A 24193-nucleotide genomic window follows, 5' to 3' on the forward strand; every position below is an offset into this window, starting at 1 on the left:
GGTCCCAAATGAGGAGTCAGCTGCCCTTCTCCCTTACAGACAAATGCCCTTGCCACAGTGGTTTCTTTTGGTTAAAGCCTTGCCTAACCTTGGTTTCTTTAGGTCAGCCTGTCGCTGGACTCTTCCTGTGGCTTCCAGGTGTTCACTCACTGCTCTAGGAGGAGTTCTGATCACCTGGTAGCCACAGCCTAGTTCTGAGCTAATAACAGACCTAACAACAAGGCACAGGCTGTTCACTGGCCTCTTCATGGTTAGAAACAGGACCACCTCAGTACCCATTAACACCTGCACAGCTAACTTGAACCTTTCTGTAGGTCTCCAATGCCAGTGGTCAAGCCTGATTTGTGTTCCTGCCTGTCACTGTGCATACCTGTCCTCCTCTGGGCCGGTACAGATAGGACTTGAATGGGCTGATGGCCCTGCAATGAGTGTGGGAGAAGCCTGTTGGGGTATTATTGGGCTCCCCCTCCTGCCACTGTCTCTCTGAGCTCCACTGTGGGTGTGCTGCTAATGAGCTCTATCACAAACTCTAATGCCAATTGGCTCAACTACCTCCATGTCTTTTTCTGTCCCTCAGTACAGTCTCACCCCATTCTTTCCCCCCCGAGAAAATTCCTACAAGGATCGTTGGACTGACTACCTTAATCACTATTACCGTTCTCCTCAAAACCTTAAATTTTCCCCCCCGTCACTTCAAACATAAGGTTAATAGGGCCTTTTATGATTTAACCTTATTCCTCACGCTATTTCCCACTGAGTACTGGGATGACAGGTCCCAATTACAGATCCAGACAGCAGCTTCCACAGACTACCTGCTAAACACAAAAACAAACAACACTCTCTTCGCCTTTGCTGATCTTCACGCTCAGGAGCTTTCCAGACACATCTGGCAGCCTATCTGACTGCCTGAAAACTCTCACTGTCTTGCTTGAGATCATGAAAACTGTCATGCTCCTGCTGCAGCAAGATCCCCCTTTCTGTCCACAGCCATCTGCTGCCTTTTCTCTTGTAGGCATTTTGGAAAAGCACCAGCACAGCACAGCAATACAGATTTTTTTTAACAAGTGAAAAATACCCAATAGCTCAGCTTGTCTCAGTTGTTTAAGCCAAGGCTTTTGGCTACAGCATAGTAAAGAAACCTTAGAGCAGAACTAATCGACAAGGCCACCTTCATCATCAGCTATTTCTTCGTCAGTTCTCTGGATTTCTTTCTTTCCCAGGGAGTACAGATCAAGGTTTTCCTAATAAAAAGAAACAAGAAAGCTCAATCACAAAGGTGCAGAAAACCTGACACAGGCATATTTAGTGCCTGGATAGTAACATTATCAAAGTACCCCACGTACACCAAAGATTAAATTGAAGTACAGTGGGAAATAACAGGAACATTGTTCTAGCACCTAAGATTAGTGATGAGAATTTTGGCTCTAACATAGGGTTTATTACATGTGACAGTTAAATACTTATCCACGTATACAACCGAGCATATAAATTAACAACAGGCTGAAATCCAAGAATGTGGCAGAACCCAGGAAAAAGCAATCCATCTCAGATAATAAATAAATAAATCACACAAGCATCTGAGAGGTGATACACAAAGTACTATGGACAACTCTGGTCTCATCAACCAAAAAGTAAAATAAGTAATATTTAAACAAAAACCTATGAAAGCAGGGTATAAAGATGTCTGAAAAATTAAGTGCCTTTCATTAGAAAGGACAGTAGAATAACTCAACTTAATAGAACAAAACTAAGATAGAGGAAACACGTTTATAATTTCAACATAAGTTCCTCTAGGGATTGAGGACTACTTAAGCTCATGGGAAAGGCCGACACAAGAACATACACAGCTAAAGTAGACATCAATTGATTCAGTTTTCAGTAAGATCTGTAGTGATAAGCCAAACCCTGAAACTGCTGTTTGTAAACAGTGTCCATCCAAAAATCATAAGGCAATTCAGGAAGTAGTACAAGATAAGCATAGCACTGTTATTTCATCTCTCCTGAAGAAGATGCTTCCTCTACCATTACAGCGTATCTGTAGCACAACTAAATCAGTAAGATGCTAGATTATAATTAGAGAGCAAAACCAAATGTTAGTTTAGACTACACTTCTTTAGAAGTTATTTCAGCTAAATTAAAATTGCAGCTAAATAATTTCCCTATGGGAAATACACTACTTAAACAAAAATAGGAAAATAAATTAGTATCTACTTCTTTTGCATTGTGGAACACCCCAAGGTCTACCATCAGTCGCCGTCTACGCCTCTTCTCCATGTCATCCATTTTTTGCAAGACTGCTTCTGCAGTACTAAGATAAAAAGTTGTCATGTAAGAGCAAAGACAGGCAAGTATAAACCCCACCCATTTAAAACACTCTACGTAATCAGTATGATGTTTTAATATAATATGCATAAAGCAAGAGTCATTGACACTTAGCCAAGGTGTTAAACACCACTTAAAATTAGGCCAAATGTTTACTTTTCTATAGAGAGATTTCAGAACAAGCATTTGACGATTTACAAACATACACTGCTGTCACATTTATTTTCCCTTCTCGCTGAACATAGTAAACAAAAAAAAAATCTGTTTTAGTCAGGAAAAAAGAAATCTGAAGATCATAGTAAGGTAAACAGAAAAATTGTGGCATGTGTTCATAGTGCTTATGTTGCTCTGCACGACAACATTAAGTCACTTCTAGTTCACGGCCTTCCTCGTACAACAAGTTGCTTATTCTTCTCTTAACTGCAATTTAAGTTTCATGTTGGTTTTCCATGACTAGAAAAAATAACCCATACTGGAAATTGTTTTCCATACCGGAAAGAATGCCCCACTGCTGTTATATTTTGCAAACCTTTCAGAAAACAATGTAAATCCGGGCTTCACAAAGAAAATTAAGCCACGGACAGACAGGCAGAAACACTTCAGGTGTACCCAACTTCCCTCAGTACTTAACTGAGCATTACAAAAGGATTTGTAAGCATAGAAAAGTTATGAAAGCACTAAGAAATTGAGTCTGTTCTGGAGAAGGCTTAGAGGGGAACTTTCAATGCTTACAAATAGCTAAGGGACGATGGGGCCAGGCTCTTTTCAGTGGTGCCCAGTGACAGTACAAGGGGTAACAGGCACAAACTGGAGCACAGGAAGTTCCACTTAAACATGAGGAAAAACTTTACTGTGAGGGTAACTGAGCGCTGGAACAGGCTCCCCAGGGAAGTTGTGTAGTCGTTTCCTCTGAGATATTTGAAACTTTCCAGGACTCACTCCTGTGCAGTCTGCTGTAGGCGAATCTACTTTAACAGGGCACCTGGACTGCACGACCTCCATAAGTCCCTTCCTACTCCAACCATTCTGCGATTCTGTTCCATATATGTAGGGGGACACAGGGAAGTCTAAGTCTAACCACTGGATATATTTAGCTCTTGCTGCCAGGAATAACAATTCCTTTTTCTATTGTCAAAAGGAGGAGAAAGTCCCTAGTCAATATTGTGCCACAGCACAAAGGCTCACTAAAAAGGCTCATTTTAGCAGCATTGGGAGATGATGAAAAAAAACAAACAACCAAGCCACTTACTTTGTTATAAGTTTGTCAAACAAAACAGATTGATTTGTAGTGGTATAACGACGGTCTCGAAGTGTGCATCTTTGATGGACCTCCAAATCCTCATTTTCTTCATGGACTTGTTCCGCAGCTTTTGCATCAGCTCTGGCCTTCAGTGTTCTGGTGACTAAAATACATTAACATAGAAAACATTTGGAGACAGAAAGTATCATTCTCATTATTTTGCCATTGCTTTCATAAAACGTAAACAAAGCTGCAGTGGTTTGATTTCTTTTTTACTTTAAATACTGAATTAGAAGTTACTATCATGACCACAACATCCAACTGCTGTTTAAATTGCCTACCTAAAACCACAATTTGTACAACAACTTCTTAACAGACTGTAAGTAAATCAGATGAAAAAAAACACACAACTTTTGTTCCACGCAGGAGGTAAGTTTATTCCAGTTACTTCTTCACGGAAAAGTGAAAACAATCAATCCCTAAGGTGTTTTTATTCCATTCATGTAAAATTATATTGAATAATTTTAAATTGTTTCTGTGGGAAGTCTTTCCTCAAGATGTATGGTTTTGGTATGTTTTTTTAAACACGCATCACTTTCATTTTCTGCATCATGACACAAAAAAATCTCTAGAAGTTAAGAAACATCTCAGATAAACACCCAAATACCAAAGAACTCAAAACGCTTGCTTGCTTTAAAAAAAGATCTGCCCAGCCTTTACCACACAGGAGTCTGTCACGGGTTCATTACTTGCACTATCATTAAAACAGTTAAGAGAGGGCAGTGAGAAAGCAGCACACAACTTGAATGGCTACACACAAAATGCATTTTGGGACCCTTCCCACATTCAGCCCATGGCTGGCGGGACTGCCTAGAAATAACGGATTTCCCCAGCTGCCAGCAAGCACCCTCATGGTACCAAGCTTGCTGGTGTACTCAGCACAGCAATTTGGTTCCAAGGTAAAAGCTTCAGTGACATCTCCCCCATGTCAGGGAATTACTGAAGTACTTTTTAACTCACATATAATACTGCAATATTCCCTCCTATTTGCAAGAACGAGATTCAGATCATTTCTGTCCTGCAGAGTCCAGAAAATCCATGTCACAATGAAAACCAAAATAAGGAACTGATTCTCTAGCGCCAAAGAGCAGGCTGGAATTCACATCACATACTTCCCAATCCTGAAAGGAATTAAGAGCGTATCCTCCTATTTGCACCTACCTCTTCTCATAAAACTCATAGAAAATTCACTAGCTTTGAGATATCTGTTCTTACAACTTTGGCTGACTTTGGTTCATGAGTTCAGAAGATTTGGGGGACAAATGAAGTAGACCAAGGGACTAAATACAATCCTTCTCAGAAACAAGGCAAAAAAGGAATTCTAAGGAGTTAATCCACTTACCTTCTTTATACTCTTCTTTCTTCTGGTCCGATTTCGGCTTTGCCAACTGCCTACATTAAGAAAGAATACAGAAGGGCAAAAGGAATTATTGCGTTCGAATTACTGCGTGGAACTCCCCACCAAAACTCACTAACCTGACAAAGTTCATATTCCCAGTACTCCATATCATGCAAAGAAAAGCCTGCAGACCACAGGGAGGATTCAGATCCCAAGTCTGCCGAGTACCATATGCAGGCAGTTCTATAAGGACAAAGTTCCTGACCTGCTAACCCTGGAGTCTCTATAGTGCAAATAAGACCCCAGTAACCAAAGTGCTTTACTGAGAAGAGCGTTTCTCCTTCTAAGACACTGGCACTGACACTAAAATAAGCATATTCCCCTGTGGATTTTCAGCTGCAGATTTGTCATGACATGACTTATCACGCAGGCTTTCACTTTTGCTTTCAATTCTATGAACTGAACAGAGACTGGACATCTAGAAATACAATACCTTGTAATGTGTCTTTGACTGACATTTTCGCTTAGTATTTCCATGCTTTTCTCAAAGCTAGAGTCTGAACAGGTAGGCATGTTTTTTGTCGTTGATCCTGAAGACTGTCCATTGAAGCATTCAGTTTTGTCAGAGGAAAATCCCTAGGGAAAAGACATTTATCTGAATGATGTATGGTGAGCTAAGAAGGAAATTCTCCCTCAGGTAGGCAAATTTATTCTGTAACTCTCCTCACTTGATAGTGGTGCAACCAATGGCAGTTAAGTCTTGAACCACTTCCGCACTAAGAAAAAACATAAACCAACTCTCAAAGCTAAAGTTCCCCTCCACCACGCTTTTCTTGTGGACAACTTGACCTTAATATCCTTCAAAAAAAATGACCCTTAAAATTTTAGCAGAGTGCCAGCTACCAATTTATCCAAAATTTGTTGTATGATTATTTCTGCAGGCAGTTTTGTTGTTGCGCGTGTATAGTTGGGGAACAATACGCACAGGTTTTGTATGTGTTTCTGTACATTATGTGTATCAATAGTGTAAGAAATGTTGAACACCTGCAGAACTGGCAGAGACAAAACTTAATGTGATTTAATAGGAAGTGTGATCAGTGACGGAAAAGGAGAGAAGAAAGATTTAAAATGTATGTGAAGACAGGGAAAGAGAGGAAAGGTTTAAGTAGCTGTGGTCATTGGATGTGTGTAAAAGGTTTAAGCAACAAAGGCACATGCCTCTGATATGTAAAATTTGCATGTGTGTGAAGGGGTGGATTGTTTGTTGACCCCAGCCTGAAGAAAATACCTGAATGTTTTTGAAAAAGTTATTTTAAAATAGACACGTGATCTTACAAGAAACTTTTTTTTTCCCCCTTTCACAGCAAATTGATTTCATAGCACTCTGCATTCCAGTGCCCCTTATCAGATCAGCAACTGCTGGGCTCTGGCACAGACAACAGTGAATAGGATTTTAGCAAATACTGGTGCAATTTTATATTTATACAGATATACTGTCATCCCATGAACATCATCTGATCTAAGATAATACAATGAAATTCAAAGAGAAACTCCAGTCCTGGTGGTACTTCTAAGTTCTATCTTTGATCCCATTGCTAATTCAGCCACAGCATTTGTGCTGAACGTGCACAATGAAATAATAATGGAACCATACTCTAACCCAGTATGCCAGATACAATACCCTTTGAGATTAAAAGATTGTAAACGAATAGAAAGACCAATTAATAATTTTTCACAACATGGACTATTAGTGGAATGTGAATCTGAATATAATACCCCCATACTACCAGTAAAAAGCTAGATGGAACTTACTGAGTAGTAAAAGACCTGAGAGACATAAATAAGAATATCAAATATTTGCGTCCTGTAGTGACTAATCCCTACTCATTACTAAATTAAATATAACCAGATATAGTTTACAGTGCTAGATTTAAAAGATGCATTTTCCTGTCTACCATTAGGCAAAGAAAGTCAAAAGATATTTGCATCTGAAGGGAAGAGTCCTACCTCTGGTAGGAAAACCCAACTTACTTGGACAGTGCTACCCCAAGGTTTTAAAATTAGCCCAACAATTTTTGGCAATCAATTAGCACAAGTGAAGCATGGGATTCCCCACTCTAGAGATGGAATCCTTCTACAGCATGTGGATGATTTGTTAATAGCAACTGAAACAAGACCTGAGTGCATTCAGTGGACTGCAAGTTTGTTGAATTTTCTTGGACTAAATAGATATCTCAACAGAAAGCCCAAATGGTGCAAGAATGAGTGACAAATCTGGGATATGGACTGTCTAGGGGACAATGAGAGCTTAGAACCAAATGAAAAGAAGCCACCTGTCAGACTCCACTCCCAGAAACGGTAAAAGAAACCAGGACCTCTCTAGGAATGACAGGTTGGTGTTGTTTACAATTACGGGGTGATGACATTATATGAACTTTTAAAAACCAATCCTCCCTGTTTACAGATGGAACTAGTTCTGTCCCACAAAGTACACGTAAGGCTGGATATACAGTAACTACTAGGAACAAGGTAACTGAATCCCAATCGTTCCCTGCAGGGACTTCTGCTCAAAAAGCTGAAATTATTGCCTTGACCAGAGACTTAGAACTGGCGAAAGGGAAAAAGATAAATATATGGACAGATTCTAAATAAGGCTTCGGAGATGTTCATGCTCACAGAGTGATCTGGGAAGAACAAGGATTATTGATGGCACAAAGAGAACAGATTAAACATGCTGAAGAAACACTACACCTATTGGAGGAAGTATAATCACCAACTTAAAGTCACTATCATACTTCGAAGGAACATAAGAGGTAACACCACCAGGAAATAGGCAATAGATTGGCTGATTATAGGGCTAGACAGGCAGCAGAAGGAATGCAAGAAGAACAAATTTTAGCTCTAATCCCAGATAACAGAGAGAAAATTTGGAAAATCAGGAAGGTATTAAATACTCCAAGTCTGATCGGGAACTAAGACAAGAACTTGGAGGACAGGTCCCTTCTCAGGGGTGGGCACAATTAAAAGACAGCAGAACTATTGTACCTGCCAGCCTGGTCTGGGAACTCGTCAAAAGGGAACATAATAAAACCCACTAGGGACCAGACTCCTTATATCAATTCTTAAGTCAGAAATGAATAGGAAGGAATTTATCTACCACGGTCTAGCAAGTGAATCAACAACATAAAATATGTTTAAAGAATAATCCCACTACAGGAAATGAGATAAAATTAGGAATAAATAGGAAAGGAAATGTGCCCGGAGAGTATGCCCGATTTTCTGAACTCCCAAGAAAACTGGGGTATAGATACTTGTTAGTATTCACAGATACCTTTTCTGGACGGCCAGAGGCCTTTTCTTGCAGGACAAATAAGGCAGGGGAAGTACTGGAACAGGCTGCCCGGGGAGGTGGTGGAGTCACCATCCCTGGAGGTATTTAAAAGATGTGTGGATAAGGTGCTCAGGGATATGGTTTAGTGGTTGACAGAAATGGCTGGGCTCGATGATCCTGGAGGTCTTTTCCAACCTAGTGATTCTGTGTGACAAATATCACCCTGATTCAGAGTACCCACGATTATTTCATGAGATAAAGACACTCATTTTTGTGCACAAGTAGTACAACAAGTTAGTAAAACATCAAGGATTGATTAGCAACTGCACACTTCATACAAACACCAGGCAGGCGGGCAAGTAGAGAAAATCAATCAGTTAATAAAACAGCAAATAGCTACCATATGTCAAGAAGAAAATTTATATTTGTATCAGGTTCCACCCATAGCCTTACTTAGGCTGCATGCAAAGCCAAGGACCAAAGAGAATCTGAGTCCTTTTGAAATTTTATACAGAAGACCATATCAGATGAGGTATAAAGGAGAATATTTAAATCAGCTAGGGAATTCTTACTTGCAACAATATGTTCTTTCTTTAGGAAAACAACTCAAGAAAATTAATAAAGCTATGTTGGAGACCAGGGCCAAGGGGTTGGATCATCCCATCCACCCATTTACCTCTAGAGATTGGATTTACATTAAGAATTGTATAGGTGACCGCTCGAGGAGAACTGGAATGGACCATATCAAGTATTATTGACCACCTTCACCATGATCAAGATTCAAGAACCCCCTAGGATCCACTAATCCCGAGCAAAGAAGGCTACAGAAGAAAAGTAGACTTCTGAACCGGTAAGGCCTTTAAAGCTGAGACTACAGTGACAATAAAATGAAGAACTGACAAGTATTGATTCTAATAGCTGGTATGGTAAGAAGGTTGATACAGAAAGGCAATGATCCATGTGCAAAGCTCTTGCAGAGTCAGGCAATGAGAACTGCAGCCACTTGCTGCTGAAGTCTTCACTTCAACCAGCCTTGAACAAGTCATCCCCACTGTTCGCTCATCAGCTTCTCATGGTAAGACAGATCTTTTGCATGAGGAGGATTTCCATCACCTTTCCTTCGTCTGCTGCTTTAAAGAGCACCTCCCTTCCCGCAACCCTCTGAAGCTGGTGGAGCGAGGCCTCACAAGATGCCTCTCATAGCCAACTTTTACATTTGAGCATCTGAGATGAAACCCCTGAAGACATTTTCTGCTTCTTAGATCCAGCACAGAAGGATCTGAAGACATATAGTGTGATCTGTCAGAGTCACCTTTAACACCTTTCCCCTCAAAGGTTTAAGAAACAAATCATAACAGAAAGCCTTTCAACTAATGTCAGTGCCTATGGATAGTTACACAGGGATAACTGCTCTCCTGACAGTTCACTTGGTGCACTGCGTTCAGTTCTGGAGTGCTCAGCACAGGAAGGACAAGGATCTGCTAGAGTCAGTCCAGAGAAGCCACAACGACTATAAGAAGGCTGGAGCACCTCCCCTATGGGGCCAGGCTGAGAGTAGGGGTGGCTCAGCCTAGAGAAGAGAAAGCTCCTGTACTTAAAAGGGGCCTATAGAAAAGCTGGGGAGGGCCCTTTTATCAGGAAGTGCAAGGACAGGACGAACGGTAACGGTTTTAAGCTGAAAGAAGGGAAATTTAGATTAGATATAAGGAAGAAATTTTTTTCTCTGAATGGTGAAGCACTGGCACAGGTTGCCCAGAGAAGACATGGATGCTCCATCCCTGGAGGTGTTCGAGGCCAGGTTGGATCAGGCAGCGGAAGGTGTCCTTGCCCATGGCAGGAGAGGTTGGAACTGGGTGATCTTTGAAGTCCCGTCCAAACCAAACCATTCTTTGATTCTACGATAGACACAATACACACGTATATGTTTTGGGCATGAGCACACACATGGGGTCTAAACACCAGCAACTAGAATGGGGCTGTGCACTGCTGGGCTGCCAGCCCCCAGGAGCAGCTACAGACAGACCGGGTGCCCGAGACCAAATCCTAGAGGGATGCGCACTCTAACACAGACACACAGCTCCCTGGGGCTCTGCCTATTTCCCACTGACGGATTCTCATCCTGAGCAGAAAGGGAAGAAGGACCGGGGCACCTGGACTGTTCCTACAGCTCCACATTCAGCTACCCCGACCTGCCAACAAGGACAACTTTTTAAGTCAGAGGCTTTATTCCTAAATACATGACGGCTTGCAAAATCAGAGCGCGAAGCAGGTCAGGAACGTTACCTCGAGCACCGGTTTCCGATGCGGTTTTGGACTCGAAAGAGCGAGCGCTCTCTGCGAGCGTCACCACCGCCAAAGCGCCCTCCGAGATCGCTCTCGGGTGACAGTTGGCACCTAAGAAGTTACCAAAGCGAGCGGCGATGCGGGGAGCTGTCACCGGGGGGGGACCCCAAAACGCGGGGCGAGGCTGGGGCGGCAGCGCAGCCCCCCGGCTTCACGCGAGTACATCAAACACTCATTTTTCTCTCCGCTTTTCTCTCCTCGGCGCTCGTACCGCGCGGGGCTCGGCTCTCCCCGCTTCTCCCCCGGCAGCGCCGGCGCTTTCCCCTCCTCCCCCAGCCGTTAACTCACCGCCTCGCCGGCTCTCCGCGTCCTGCGGCCTTCGGCGGCCCTGGCGGCGGCCTCGGATCGGGTCCAGATGCGGCGGCCACCGCCGCGGCCGAACGCGGGGGGCTCTAAGGAGATGAACTCGGAGCTGGAGTCCATGAGCTCGAAGCGGGGGCGGCGGGGGCCGCCACCGGCAGCGGGAGGACGCGCAGCGCTTCGCAGCACAACCATGGCGAGGCGAACGCGTCGCGATCCCTCCGCGGTATCCGCCAGACCGAGGCCCCGCCCCTCGGGGACAGAAGAGGAGGCTGAGGGGAGAGCTCCTTGCTCTCTGCAACTACCTGAGAGGAGGTTGCGGAGGGGAGGGAGCTGGCCTCTTCTCCCAGGGGACAGGGCAGAGGGAATGGCCTCAAGCTGCCCCAGGGAAGCTTCGGACTAGATGTCAGGAAAAAAACAATTCCCAGGAAGGGTCATCGGGCCCTAGAAGAGGCTGCCCAGGGAGGGGCTGGAGTCCCCCTCCCTGAAGGTGTTTAAGGGACGGGTGGACGAGGCACTGAGGGACAGGGTTTAGTGGTTGATAGGAATGTTTGGACTCGATGATCCGGTGGGTCTTTTCCAGCCTGGTGATTCTATGAGTCTATGATCTGTTGCTCATTCGGAGCTGACTCCAGCTCTGTCTGACCTTGCGTTTGAGACAGGTGAAGGCTGCAAACAGGTGACCGTAGGAAAAGACACACCTGTTCAGCACAGATGGCACTGAACACAAAATACAGGGATACTGGAAATGCTGGCAAATAAACTCTGCAGGACTCATTTTGGAGCTTTAGAAAGCGACCATCCTTTACCAGGGCCCGGCAACACGAGGGAGCGATCTGCATCAGTCGTGTGGAACCAGACAAGAGCCGGGGATGGAGTTTCCCACTTGCAGGCATAGATATAATTCTTCCCAGAAGTCTTAGACATCTTCTGTTGGTTTCCAAGGACTAATTTCAGTATGAACTTCACAACAGTCTCGCTAATTCGGAGCTGGCTTCAGCTCTGTCTGACCTTCCATTTGAGACAGGGAAAGGTTGCAAGCAGGTGAGCATAGAGAAAGACACACCTCTTGAGCACAGATCACAAAACACAAAGATACCAAAGATCCTGGGAAATGAACTCTCTAAGACTCGTGTTAGAGATCTCGAAAGTGAGCATCCTTTATGAGGGCCGGGCAGCGTGAGGGAGGGGTCTCCATCAATCGTGTGGAACCAGGCAAGAGCTGGGGACAGAATGTATTTCCCACTTACATGCAGATGTATGATTTTCCCCAGAAATTTTATGCATCTTCTATTGATTTCCAAGGCCTACTTTTAATTTTATTATGACTTTGCAACAGTCAAAACTCTTGCTAATTTGGAGCTGGCTCCAGCTCTGTCTGACCTTGCGTTTGAGGCAGGGAAAGACGCAAGCAGAGGTGATCTTAGAAAAAGATCTGTTCAGCGACCATCCTACTGAACAGAGCAAGTAACAGTGTTTGGAAAAAGAGTATTTGGAAGAAATGCTATAAGACCTGTGCTATCAGAGAGACATTCTGTCTAGAGGTCAAAAAGATACAGTTACTTGGATGAACTTCAGTCTGCTTTAACCTTAACGGCAATAGTTCAGGTTTTGGAACAGGAACTACTTTTTGTATCCCCTGGCAGCGAGTCCCGGCCGTGGGGCGGCGGAGGGACACACAGGCGCGCACTGCGGCTTTCAAGCGCTTTCGCGCGGAAAAGTTGTAGCCGGCGGTTCTGCCGGCGCGGGGTTGGCGGGGCGGCCCCGCCTCCTGCCCCGCCCTCAGCGCCGCCCCGGCCGGCCATGGCGAGGCCCGAGGCCGCTTATGAGGCGGCGGTGCCGTCCCGCCCGGCCTGCGCCTACACCAGCTGCTACTGGTAAGGGCTGGGTGGGGGGGGCGGGAGGGAGCCGTGGGGCGGGAGCACGGCCCTCCCCGGGGAAGGAACCGATAGGCAGGAGCGCCCCCGCCCGCCCCCCGCCCCCCTAGCGCTCTCCCTGCAGCACAGACCCGGGCCCCTCCCCCGGCTCAGCGTCACCCACCCACTCCAGCACCACACCCCGCCGGCCCCGGCCCAAACCAACCCTCCCATACCGACACCCAGCCCCCCCATACTAACCCCATGCCAGCAACACCCCCCCCAACGGCATCAACCGCCCCCCCCATCCCCAACGGTATCAACCGATCCCCCCAACGGCATTAACCGCCTCCGCCCCCCCCCCCCCCCCCCCCGCAACGGCATCATCCCCCACCCCCTCAAACCCCAACGCCATCAGCCCTCCTGCTCCCCGCCCAGTCCCCTATAACCAACACACCATCCCCACCCACACCCCCCTCCCCCGGGTCCTGCCAGGCTGTGTCTGGGAAGCTTTATCTCAGCTGGGTGTGTGAGCTGGAGAACCTCTGGCCGCGGATGGACGACATTTCAGGTGGCTTTCCAGCAGGCATTGCCTCTTAGCTGGCTTCTGCTCATGGGAGATGAATTTAGGGAGAATGAAAAAAGAATCAATTATCGTGTTTTACAGTGAAGAAAATGTTTGGAAACTTTGTGACTACATCAGGAGTCAGGATCAATACCCTTTAGAAGAATTTTATGCTGTCTTCATATCCAACGATAGGAGGATGGTGAGTCAATGAGACATGATCTAAATGCAGCTATGGAGAGATAAAAGCCTTCAGGCCGCTGCCCAGCATAGGTGAGATGTGGTCCTGGGCGTTCAGACCAGTTCCCTGTAATCTGTTGATTTAGGAGAATGATTGTATTGTGTGGTCCAGAATAGTACCTCCAATTTCATGCTCCTCAAAGTTAGAAACTAGAGAACATTTTCTGACTTCAGCGCATATATAAGCTGATGAAGTGGACGGGTCGGCAAAGAACTAAGCAATTAGCCTGAAATTATCTGGATTAATCCAAAAGGCTTTATTCACTTCTGATTTCTTCACTTACAACTTTCAGATTCCTCTCTGGAAACAGAAATCGGGACGTGGGGATGAGCCTGTTGTCTGGGTAAGACATTCTGTTCTTGCTTGAGCGTGTACTTCTGTGGCTGATATCTGCAGGATCGGATATGGGCATTGTCAGCCATCTGTAACAAACTATTCCATCTCAACAGAAAGAAAGAGTTTTTTACTTTGGGGGTGATGGTGTACTGGAGCAGGTTACCGAGAGAGGTTGTAGAGTCTCCATTCTTGAAAATATACAGGAACTTTCTGGATATGCCCCTGACCTGGTGTCCCTGTTTGAGCAGGGGCTTGGGTCAGTTGGCCTCTGGCAGTCCTTTCCAAGTTCAACCCTTCCATAGTTTTGCAGTAATAGTTATTGTTCTTTTACAACAGATTTATAAGGAGCCTAAGTCTGGTGCTCCTTTTTACCATTTGTAGTAAGCTAACAGGCAGGCAGCCAGTAAAGCCTGCAGGTGACAAACCTTAATACTGATAAGAGTGCAAACCAGATCTGTGAAAATTATTATCAGGATATTGTTGAGGCTTCCAGCTTTATAGAATTTTAAGTAGATGTCAGTACTTGTAAGAAGTAGGTGTGTGAAAATATTCCTGTAGGCCTGACAGAGGACAGTAAAATGGAGGCATTCTATGTTTTCTGGTGTCAGCAATTAAACTGACCCATAAGTGGTGGCTTTGGAGTGTTGTTTGATCAATGAAGGTAATTCAGTAATAGCCACTACAGAATTGCTTTGAAACATGTATTGTTATGGAGTTCTTTCAGTTACCTGGCATGGAAAAACCTGTTGTTTCTTGTGGCAGTTTCTGTTTCTGAAGTTTTGCAAAATAATCTGTAAACTTCTCAAGTTCTGTGATTTCTGACTTGTTCATTCTCTCCCCAAATATCGGTGCATTTATAGTACAAAAAAGATTTAGTTTACAAAGAGATCCAAGTGTTAAGAAGATGATCTAAGAAGGAATAGGAGTGTTGGGAAAGGCCACCGCAGACTGAATTTCTCATAGAAGTTGATGGATCAAAACATGTTTTAGCTTTGACATTTCCGTGGATCATAGGATATGTAAAGTTTGTTCCGTTTTTCTTATACAGGTTCTTTTGAATATTGTTGCACGCAGTTGTATGTGTATATTGTTCTGGCAAAATAGCTTGCCCAAGATCTTTTCCATTCTAATCCTGTTGTGGTTAGGATTTTTTAATACTGAAAGTGCCAAGAGACAGTGCTTCAAATGCTGTTTGTGAGCGGATGTAATGCAAGATTTAGTAGGCTGTTAACAGCTACCTTCAATTTAATTTTGGAAAACAGCAGTATACATACCTGACACCTAACATAAATAATTCTAGTTTCTCCAACCCCCCACCGCACCCGTTTCTTAGAAGTTAAGGAATAAAACTGCACCTCGGAACCCAAGTGTCAAGCTATCATAGTATGTGGGACTGGGTCTAAGGCAAAAATGCTTATGCCACTCAACTTCTGTGTTTTGGTGCGAGACATGAAGAGATTTGTTCTTTTCTTAGGAGTAGCGTACACTTCAGTTTAGCTGTCCAGGCTTCAGTCTAAGGAGACTGGAAACAAATGGGGAGAATACCAAGGTTTCTTGAAAGGCACGATGGGCAAGACAGGCAGTAGGAATTCTCTCTCTTTGTGCTGGAAATGTTACAGCCTTAATACTTCAAGGGCAGAAAGCAGGATTTTAAGTAAGGATCTGCAGCTTCTGCTTTTAGGAAGCATTTTTTTTTTCTCTTCATTCCCTTTGCCAGTTTCTCCTCTGTTTGTTGATGTTTAACTCATGGCAATTGCCCTCTTCCCAGGACTACCATGTTATTCTACTTCATGTTTCCAGCGGGGAGCAGAACTTCATATATGATCTTGACACAGTGTTGCCATTCCCGTGTCCTTTTGAGTTGTACAGTATGGAGGCCTTTAGGTTGGATGACAGCCTCCGTCCGGAATTTCACAGGTGATAACACAAAATATAAAGATCGTGGGTGTTATTTCATGAAATCAGAGTTGAAGTTCTTTTTGTGGATGCGTGACAGAGTGGATGAGTGACAGAGGTTTGGGGTTTTTTTTGCTGTACTCCAGTAAAATAAATGCACTGTTTTATTTTCCTAAAGCACTTTACCTTAGTCATCAAAAGCCCTTCTCTTATCTGTTGTAGTTTCTTGTTAGCTAGTTAAGTGCTTGGTACAATATTGCTGACTTATCTGTTTAATGACGTTGATGCTGCTTGATAGGAGGAAAGGGCTCTTGTTCTGAGTGACTAGTGCAATGTTGTATACATGCATCTTTTGATAAAATGTTCCTTTATTGCTTAGGAAAATCAGAATGATTCGAGCAGATTTGTACTTGAAGACATTTGCTTCAGACAGATCTCATATGAAAGATGCAAACGGGAAATGGCAGAAGCCTCCTCCTTCATATCCGTGCATTGAAACTGCAGGTAAGTTGCCAGGGCTCCTTTTTCCTGCTTGGTGTCAGATGACATAGTCCAAGATGCACGCAAGAAATAAGTATGCTTCCATAATACATGTCTGGAAGCACATCTGGCTAGCTTATTATTTCATATGGGGAAAAAAAATAGGGCTACAAAGCATTTGGCACTTCCTTTTCTGAACATGATGAGTCTAGCACGCCTCCTGGCATTTCCCATTATGAAACATTAATTACTGATCTTCATAAACTGAACAGAGAATGAGAGGTAAGTAACACTGTTCTCGCGTTACAGCAGGCAACTGAAGCGAAGAGGCCAAATAACTTGCTTAGGGGTCACAAAGTGAATTTTTAACACGCTGATTATACAACAATTTAGCTGGCAGGTCCCATCCTGCCAGAGCAGGTTATTTTGGCAGGAGGAAGCTTTTGAGCTCCACTCAATGTGTTAGATTTGCCTGCATGAAACGTTTGAATTTTCTCTACCGAATGAATAGACCTGAGGACACTTTAAGGCAAGCTGCACATCAGCAGATTATTCCCTAAGCCTTAGGACTCTCTTAAGCAATGGTCTAGATAATGGCCTGTGGGCCAAGCAGAGAGGGAAGTAGAGAGTTGCCATCTCTTCTTCTTTATAGAGCTGCTTAAAGTGTTCTTATCATGCAGCTTTTCAGCTTATTCTGATCATGTGTTTGGCAAGCTGGCTGACATTCACCATGTGTTTGTTTATTCTATCATTTTCTTCCCAGATGGAGAAAAGCATGGGGAAGTTTTGCTTTGGGAGAGTTTTCATGTTATTGCTTTGCATGTTTGGTTTTGTTGCTTTTTCAGTAATGCAGTAGTGTGATGTATTTAGGTTAGAGAAGGCAGGGTTGAAGAATCGTGCTTTGTGTTTAGGTCCAAGTTTTTTTGTGGATTTGAGTTGCTGGGAAGTTAATTCTCAATCTTTGCTTTGGCTTCTAAGGAAGCTTGGTGTTTCACGCTAAAGCAGAAATGAATGAGGAATGTGTGCGGGAGCCCAAGCATAGTCTTCATTGCGAAGCTTTAGGTGTTTTCAAGACAATTGAGGTTATGGGGCAACTTAAATTCCATATCTTGGTCCTTATCTCCAGTAAAGTTTATACAAGGGTAGTTTAGGGAGTGGAGAATACCTGAAATGCAATTCACAGGGCACTGTTGACTGGAGCCTCCCGGGCACTGAGGACATTTTGCATGTGGAAACATCATTGTTGTGATCGTTCCTCATGGAAGTGTGAGGAATATATATCAGGACAGACCAGGAAGGGCAAAAAATTCTACTTGAATCAAGAGAGTAGAAAACATTACTTGTGGATAATTGGTTGCAGTGACTTAACAGCTGTGCGCATGTATTTCCAGTGCTAATGAATGACTTCATAGCTGCAAACTCTGTGACTCTCCCTTTATCTGTCTTGCTGGCTAGCCTTTACCTGATGAGGAATAGCCACATGGTCTCAGCCATGATCTTCTCTGTGATGATGGCAGTTAGTGAATGATACATAGCTCTTCATTCCTCTTGTGTTTTATTTCTTTACTCTGTACCTTGGTGTGCTTCGATGTGCACAGTGCTGTAAGTCAGCGAGGAATCTGGGTTTAGCTGTTGTGAAACATGCAGGTGCTTTAAGTTTTAGCTGAATCCAAGCCCTGTGCTTCAGTGGTGTGGTTCTGTAGGTGAGAACTTGTCCTGCAGGCCAACTTAAAGGTTTAGAAAACATTGTTGTCAACAAGTGGAACTGGTAATTCTCTTCCGTTGGTAAAATAATGTTTCAGCACTGTTTCACTGGGCGTAAGTGCCTTGTTTAAAACTTGATGGAAGACTGGGTGGCAGACCTTTTGTTATCATAGCAGAGCCTGGGCAATTTGGCGTGGACATGAACATTAATACCATTGCAGATAACTGTTTTCTCCCTGTCTTTCACTTAGATAGTTCTGTGCTTTCCATGTTAATTTCTGTTTATGTAAGATTAAATTGCTTGCATATTTCATGTTGGAGGTGACTGGAATTCAATGGCTGACAGAATAGATCACATTGTTTTAGTATCAATTTATTTTTGAGACATATTGTTAGAGCATTGTTATTATTATTTTGCTTTCCAAAAAAAGTAGCCAAAATCCTAAGCTTTTGAGATAATTACAAAAGTAAACAGAAGTAATATGAAAATCTTGTATGCAATATATCTTCTTTGATGTTAAACAGATGTTTGAAGACTGAAAAAGATACAATAGAAGTGTATCAGTCTTTTTTTTCACTATATGAACATTGTACTGCTAAAAAGAATTGTGCCCTTGAACTCTTGGTATTTAACGATAACCAGCACTCCAATACTGTTGTGTTGATGCAGTTTGGTATATGTTAAAGCAAAGTAGTTACATTTATGTACGCTGTTCTTTTCCCACTGGCTTTTAAAGCTTTTAGTAAACTTAAAAAGACAATAATATAGCACTTTTGGAAAAAGAAATTGCATAGTATCTTAAGTCTGATGTAAGCTAAATAGAGCCATCAATAGGATAATGTAATTACCTAATGCGGAGCTAGGACAGGATACCTGAACTAGTGATACTATTTTATGACATATACCAGGATGTTTGGTGACTGTGAAATTCCTTTTAGAATTGAATCAAGGAATTTATCTCAGTAACCAAGTAAGCAATTTTTCCCTACTCCTGACTCAAAAGGAATAATTCTTAAACTGTATATGTTCTGCTCATGGGGTTGCAAAATAAACCTTCCCAAATAATCTTATCTTGAATCATAAATTCCAGTCCATGCTTAAAAAAAATTGAAGCTGGAACTAAGTGTTGTGTTTTCTTTTAAAAAGAACCTTAGCATAATATTTTTTAAAAAATAAAACAACCCCAAACCAACCAACTAAACAAAAAAACCCGTAGACTCCTCAATATCTCATCAGAACTCATGTGCTAAGCATTAGCCTTTTGCAGCTGGCTCTGCTCTAGCCATTTCTCAGAGGTAGGCTCTGTATTTCATAGTAGTTTTGCACTGGTCTCTGTTCTGCTCTGCGGCTGTGTGCCAGGAGAAGCTGGCTAACCTAACTGGGTGCACAGGGCTTTCTCACCCAGCCCTGTCTTCTAAGGAGCTCTGCGGGAATGAGCATGCCTGGATTGCAGCAGATTCCCCTGTTCCCACCTGTTTGCCAGGTGGAAGGAAACAGAAGCAAGTCTGGTATTTTGTTAAAATAATAAAAATTAAGTAGGTACGGTTTGGTGCACAGATTCAACATTCTAGGGCTGGCGAGCCCAGCCTGGGGGTTTTCTTTTAAGTCTTCTTTCTACAAATTAATAAGGCCTGATTATGTTTAGTTTGAGTCCTGATGAGATCAGCCCTCCTTACTGCAAGCCTGTGTGAAATACAGCTTGCACAGTGCATTTCAAAATTACTCAGAACAGATGGTCTTACAGCTTATGTACAACTGTTAAGCATCAGCTCTAACGCTGAAAATCATTAGTTTGAATTTCAGTTCTCCCAAGGTGTTCAGTAACACACTGGAAGGATTGATTTGTAAAGGCTTTTTGTTCTTTTTATTATCATTAAAATCCCTAGTAGTCATAAATTATGGACTTTAACTTGGTTTTTTTTTTTGTTTTTAAGAGCATGAGTGGGACAGCTGGAACATTTTGGAGGCACTGAATATGAGACATCTATGAAACAGGCAAGCTGCTAGACAAAGGCCAGACAGGTGCCTGCAGTTTCTTTCTGTATCTCCTGTCTGAGATGGTAGTAGGATCCTAGTGAAAGCCAGAAGGAAAGCTCTGAAATGGATGTAACTAGCTTATATGTGCTTCAAGGGAATCTTCTGCTCCTGTCATCTGAGAATAAAACTGGTCTGTCCAGTTAGGTCCTTACTTCATGAGCTTTTGTGGGAGTCAAGAACGAAGTCAAGATAGAGGCAATAAAACTACAACAAAGGATAGAAGAAGCATTTAAATTCAGTCAATGGCTTATTGAAATTACACCACTTTCTGTGAAAGTTAATTTAGGGTGATGGACCAGGATGGTTTGCACAGTCAGTTGTGTTCTGGCTGTGGGGAGGGGACAGCATCCTCCAGCTGTGTGCAGTAACAGGCTTATCAACTCTGCCTGTGAACCATTCCTCTCCCTGTTCAGGTAAGGGAGGAGGAGCAGAAGAGAACTGTAGACACCCACACAAGTCTGTGAAGAGCCCAACTTCTGAAGTATTTAGGTGCCCCCAAGGTTAGGCAGCAGCAGAACTGGTGTTAGAGGCTTTGTTTCAGACTTGCTCAATTCCCTTCATCAGCTGCCATTATGCAGAGTTAGTCCAAGGTGTGCAAGCCTTGAGGTGTGGGCAAAACATTGCTGTCTAACTATTGTTGGCAGAAGCCACAAGTGTTGTGGCTAACAGTGCTGTCTAATAGCATATGGCCTTTTATTTGATCCCTGCTTGGGAAAATAAGTGTCAGACTTGATTTAAAAAAATAAAATTGTACAAGAATCCTGCAATGCACCAGCTGGGTCTCATTGGCAGTGTGTGTATGGAGCAAAGTGAGTTTGGTCAAACAGAAAGCATTGGCTCTGAGTGTGCAGGAATGCAAGTTTGTGTAACAGCCGCAGCACCTGAGGAGAACTGCAAGTGTAATGTTAATATCTTAAAAAAAATAATAAATCTGCTGCTCTTGACCTTTTCTAAATGTTACTTAAAGCATGCTCTTCCTTGCTTTTGTGGAGAAATCCTCTTGGTTTGTCAACTGCAGCATCCAGGCTACTCTTTCGTTCTGCTGTTTGTGATTCTTCTTCTGCTTTGAGAAGAGGACTTTGGTGTTCTCATGCATTTTTGCCAACCTGTTTCTGGAAGCTGTAGTGCCCAACATCACATGCATGGCATTCAGATATGGCCCATCAGTAAGGACTGTGGCATAGAGAGATTGTCTCCTGAACTGAATAAAACAGGAGATGATTTTTTCCCATGGATAGCTCTCGTACTGCTTCAGTGCCATCTACTGACCGATTCTTAGACTGGCCGCTCTTCACTTCCATTCTTGTTTGCTTTATTAAAACAATATTTCCTTTTATTAAACTTCTCTGATGGACTGTGTTATGCTTTGCCACAATCCTTCTGAATTTAAGAGAATATTTCACTTCCTACAAACAATGTGACAGCAGCCTCTGAGTTGCTAACAAGCTGTGTTTGTAACTCTAGTGGAACAATCCCCCTTAGGCTTCTTTACTGTTTACAGAACAGTTTTATGAAATTATTTTTCTACTATGCCCTGTGCACACAAAGCAGGTAATTATTTATCCTTCAAATCTTGAATGCTTTGAAGGATCACATTAATTTTAAAGCAAGAACATCTGAGAAGAAAAGACAAGTTGGGAATTGGAAAACAGCCTTACAAGTCTACTGGCAAGCAACAACTGTTATCTGTTGCTGCTTGTTTTTGAGCTACAACGTCAAATTACTGGGCTGGTGCTATTTTAAATCCCTATAGTCAGGTAGAAATTAGCCCTGGTCTGCCAGAGTCTCTTCAGCAGTAGGAAGATGCTTGGCTGAACGTGAGGATTTTCCATGTGCAGAGCCGAAACAGGTCACCAAGAAGAGAGTTAAACACAGACCTTGGAAGTGGTGAGAGCTGGGGTTGGGCAAATCACAAAGCACTGCTGTGGTGTAGGTACGGTGCAGAGAGCTTTAGGACCTGGATTGTGGCTGGGGCTCTTGAGTCTGGGATTCCCAAATATTGTCTTCTCTTCTTCACTTACTCTATCCCTAACAGTAAGCCTAAGTACATAAGGTTTTTGCAGCTGAAGTGAATTCCATCCTATGATTTTTTTTAATCCATTCATTATAGCCTACTTCTGTTTGGTTCTTAGTCCTTAAATGCACAGACGAATCATCTGTGTTAAAATAAATACTTAAATATAGTAGGAAAGCTATAACAGTAAATTCAATGGCTCTCCCAGTCTGTTCTTTGAACTTACTCTCTTACAGTTCTCTTTTAAAGGGACTTTAAAAAGATTATTTGCGCAGATCTTCAGTGAGAACATAAAGCAACAACCAAATCACGGATGTTTGTACTCAGAGTTGAACGGGCTGAGGAATCAGAAACCTCTGATCAGCATTTTCTGAGTCAGAAAAGATTCTGCCAGGCCAGCTCCGGAACAAGGCTGTAAGGCACCTAAACCCAACACTGCACACCAGTGCTTTGCATTGAGCTCTCTGGGATCCACGAATGGGAGAGAATGGTTTCTGCCTCTCCTGCAGCAGTCAGAGCAGATGAAACTCCAGGCAAAGTGCAGTCATGCTTACTTTTGTCTTGAAGCTGTGACAGTAAACCTGTTCCCCCCTCTGACTTTGTTCAGTAGTTCAGGGTTAAAAATAATAATAAAAAAAAAAGTGTTTGCCTCCAGCCTAGGTTTGTGGCCTTCTTTGCCTGAGCTTCCCTCTAGGCTATGGGCTGGGTTACTTGTGATGTTTCCTCCAGGCTGCATATTTCAGCCTTGCTGTGGGCCAGTGTACAGCAAGGGTAAAGTTCAGGGCTGGAGACTAGCAAATACTGTAGCCTGGAGAGTAACAAACTGTGGGTTGTCCAAGGGCCTAATTGCTTCTGAGAGATGGTAAGGAACTTCCAGTTTTGTCTGTTGTTCTGATCCAGTTCCTCTGTAGTCAGTGCAAGAGCTGACTCAGTTGAGTTTGGTTCAGAACTTAATAGGGGAATAATATCTCTCCTGCCTTTGAATGATCAAATCTGTGTGAATGCAAGAAGAGTACAAGCACCTGCTTGTATTGCAGTTCACTGTATAGGTTGTTACTTGCAGTCCAGTTCTCTGGCACTGTTCAACCCTTCTAGACTGCTGTTGCAGAGAAAAATCTTACTCTTTGCTGTGCGTACTGGTTTCTAATGACTAAGGATGCTTACAGATCTGGTAATGTGATTACTGCCATGGCCAGAGAGTGAGATCAGCAAAAGCAACCTTTCAGAGATGGGAAATACATGTTGTCGTAGCACCATACAGTTTGCAGAATCTTGGCAGTGTGCTCTGTGAACTCTTCACTGTTGTGAACTATCAAAGAGGGTTTGTTAGGCATTTTCTTGATGCATACCTGTGCTATAGAAGCTGCATCAGGAACTTAAATGTTTTCCTTTTATGGTCTTTTTTTTTAGACTCCAAAATGAACTTGGATGACTTCATCAGTATGAATCCCGAAGTGGGATGGGGCTCAGTGTTCCCCCTTTCAGACTTTGTGCATCGATTTGGCAGACAGACTGGTAACAGCTATTCCTTGGAAGGACGGTGAACTGAACAAGAATTTCTCCCTGCTTCTGTTCTCAGTCGGTGTGTTTTTGTTTTGCTGCTCTTACATTGTATTTATGGTTTACATTTCTGTACATGGAATAAGTATTTGGGAAAACAGAATATGCAATCTGAACTATCTTGAACTGAATAAAAGCCTTTATTTTGAGTATGTAAGAATGAATTGGTTCTTAATGTCAAATCAAAAGCAGATATTCCACCATAGACATTACTTTTTCATCTACTGCACCCAAATTGAAAAGAATGTTTGCATGCTGTGAGAAAAGCTTTTGGAAAAATGAGTCCAGAGGAAGGTCATGAAGATGATCAGAGGGTTGGAGCACCTCTGCCGTGAGGACAGGCTGCGAGAGTTGGAAGCTGAAGAGAAGGCTGGGGGGAGACCTTATAATGGCCTTCCAGTACCTGAAGGGGGCCTCCAAGAAAGCTGGGGAGAGATTTTTCACAAAGGCGTGTAGTGATGGGAGGAATTGGAATGGCTTTAAATTGGCAGAGGGAAGATTTTAATTAGACATTAGGAAGAAATTCTTCCTGCTGAGGGTGGTGAGGCTCTGGCACAGGTTGCCCAGG

The 24193-nt window shown here is 43.2% G+C and overlaps 2 protein-coding genes across 5 annotated transcripts in view; one reads left to right on the top strand and one right to left on the bottom strand.

Annotated features, from left to right (window-relative positions):
• ATAD2 (ATPase family AAA domain containing 2) overlaps window positions 1–11130 on the bottom strand; it is a 39013-nt gene extending 27883 nt beyond the window's left edge. The window contains exons 1-6 of the mRNA XM_069854600.1: window positions 10924–11130; window positions 5455–5597; window positions 4965–5014; window positions 3572–3725; window positions 2212–2308; window positions 1169–1241 (exon numbers count right to left, since the gene is read on the bottom strand). Coding sequence (XP_069710701.1) covers window positions 1169–1241; window positions 2212–2308; window positions 3572–3725; window positions 4965–5014; window positions 5455–5597; window positions 10924–11130 — 724 coding nt within the window. The remainder of the gene's footprint in view (window positions 1–1168; window positions 1242–2211; window positions 2309–3571; window positions 3726–4964; window positions 5015–5454; window positions 5598–10923) is intronic.
• Window positions 11131–12705: 1575 nt separating this feature from the next.
• NTAQ1 (N-terminal glutamine amidase 1) overlaps window positions 12706–24193 on the top strand; it is a 35139-nt gene continuing 23651 nt past the window's right edge. Inside the window, exons 1-7 of one of the 4 annotated variants that reach the window (XM_069854622.1) lie at window positions 12706–12812; window positions 13459–13558; window positions 13890–13940; window positions 15702–15850; window positions 16209–16333; window positions 19949–20036; window positions 23476–23560. In XM_069854622.1, the coding sequence (XP_069710723.1) occupies window positions 12739–12812; window positions 13459–13558; window positions 13890–13940; window positions 15702–15850; window positions 16209–16333; window positions 19949–20004 (555 nt within the window). In that variant the 5' untranslated portion in view covers window positions 12706–12738 and the 3' untranslated portion in view covers window positions 20005–20036; window positions 23476–23560. Of the gene's footprint in view, window positions 12813–13458; window positions 13559–13889; window positions 13941–15701; window positions 15851–16208; window positions 16334–19948; window positions 22712–23475; window positions 23786–24193 lie in introns of those variants that run through there. The other 3 variants (XM_069854617.1, XM_069854621.1, XM_069854620.1) reach the window with 3 other exon arrangements.

This window comes from Phaenicophaeus curvirostris, chromosome 3, assembly GCF_032191515.1.
Source record: "Phaenicophaeus curvirostris isolate KB17595 chromosome 3, BPBGC_Pcur_1.0, whole genome shotgun sequence".
In the NCBI taxonomy this organism is placed as follows: Eukaryota; Metazoa; Chordata; class Aves; order Cuculiformes; family Cuculidae; genus Phaenicophaeus; species Phaenicophaeus curvirostris.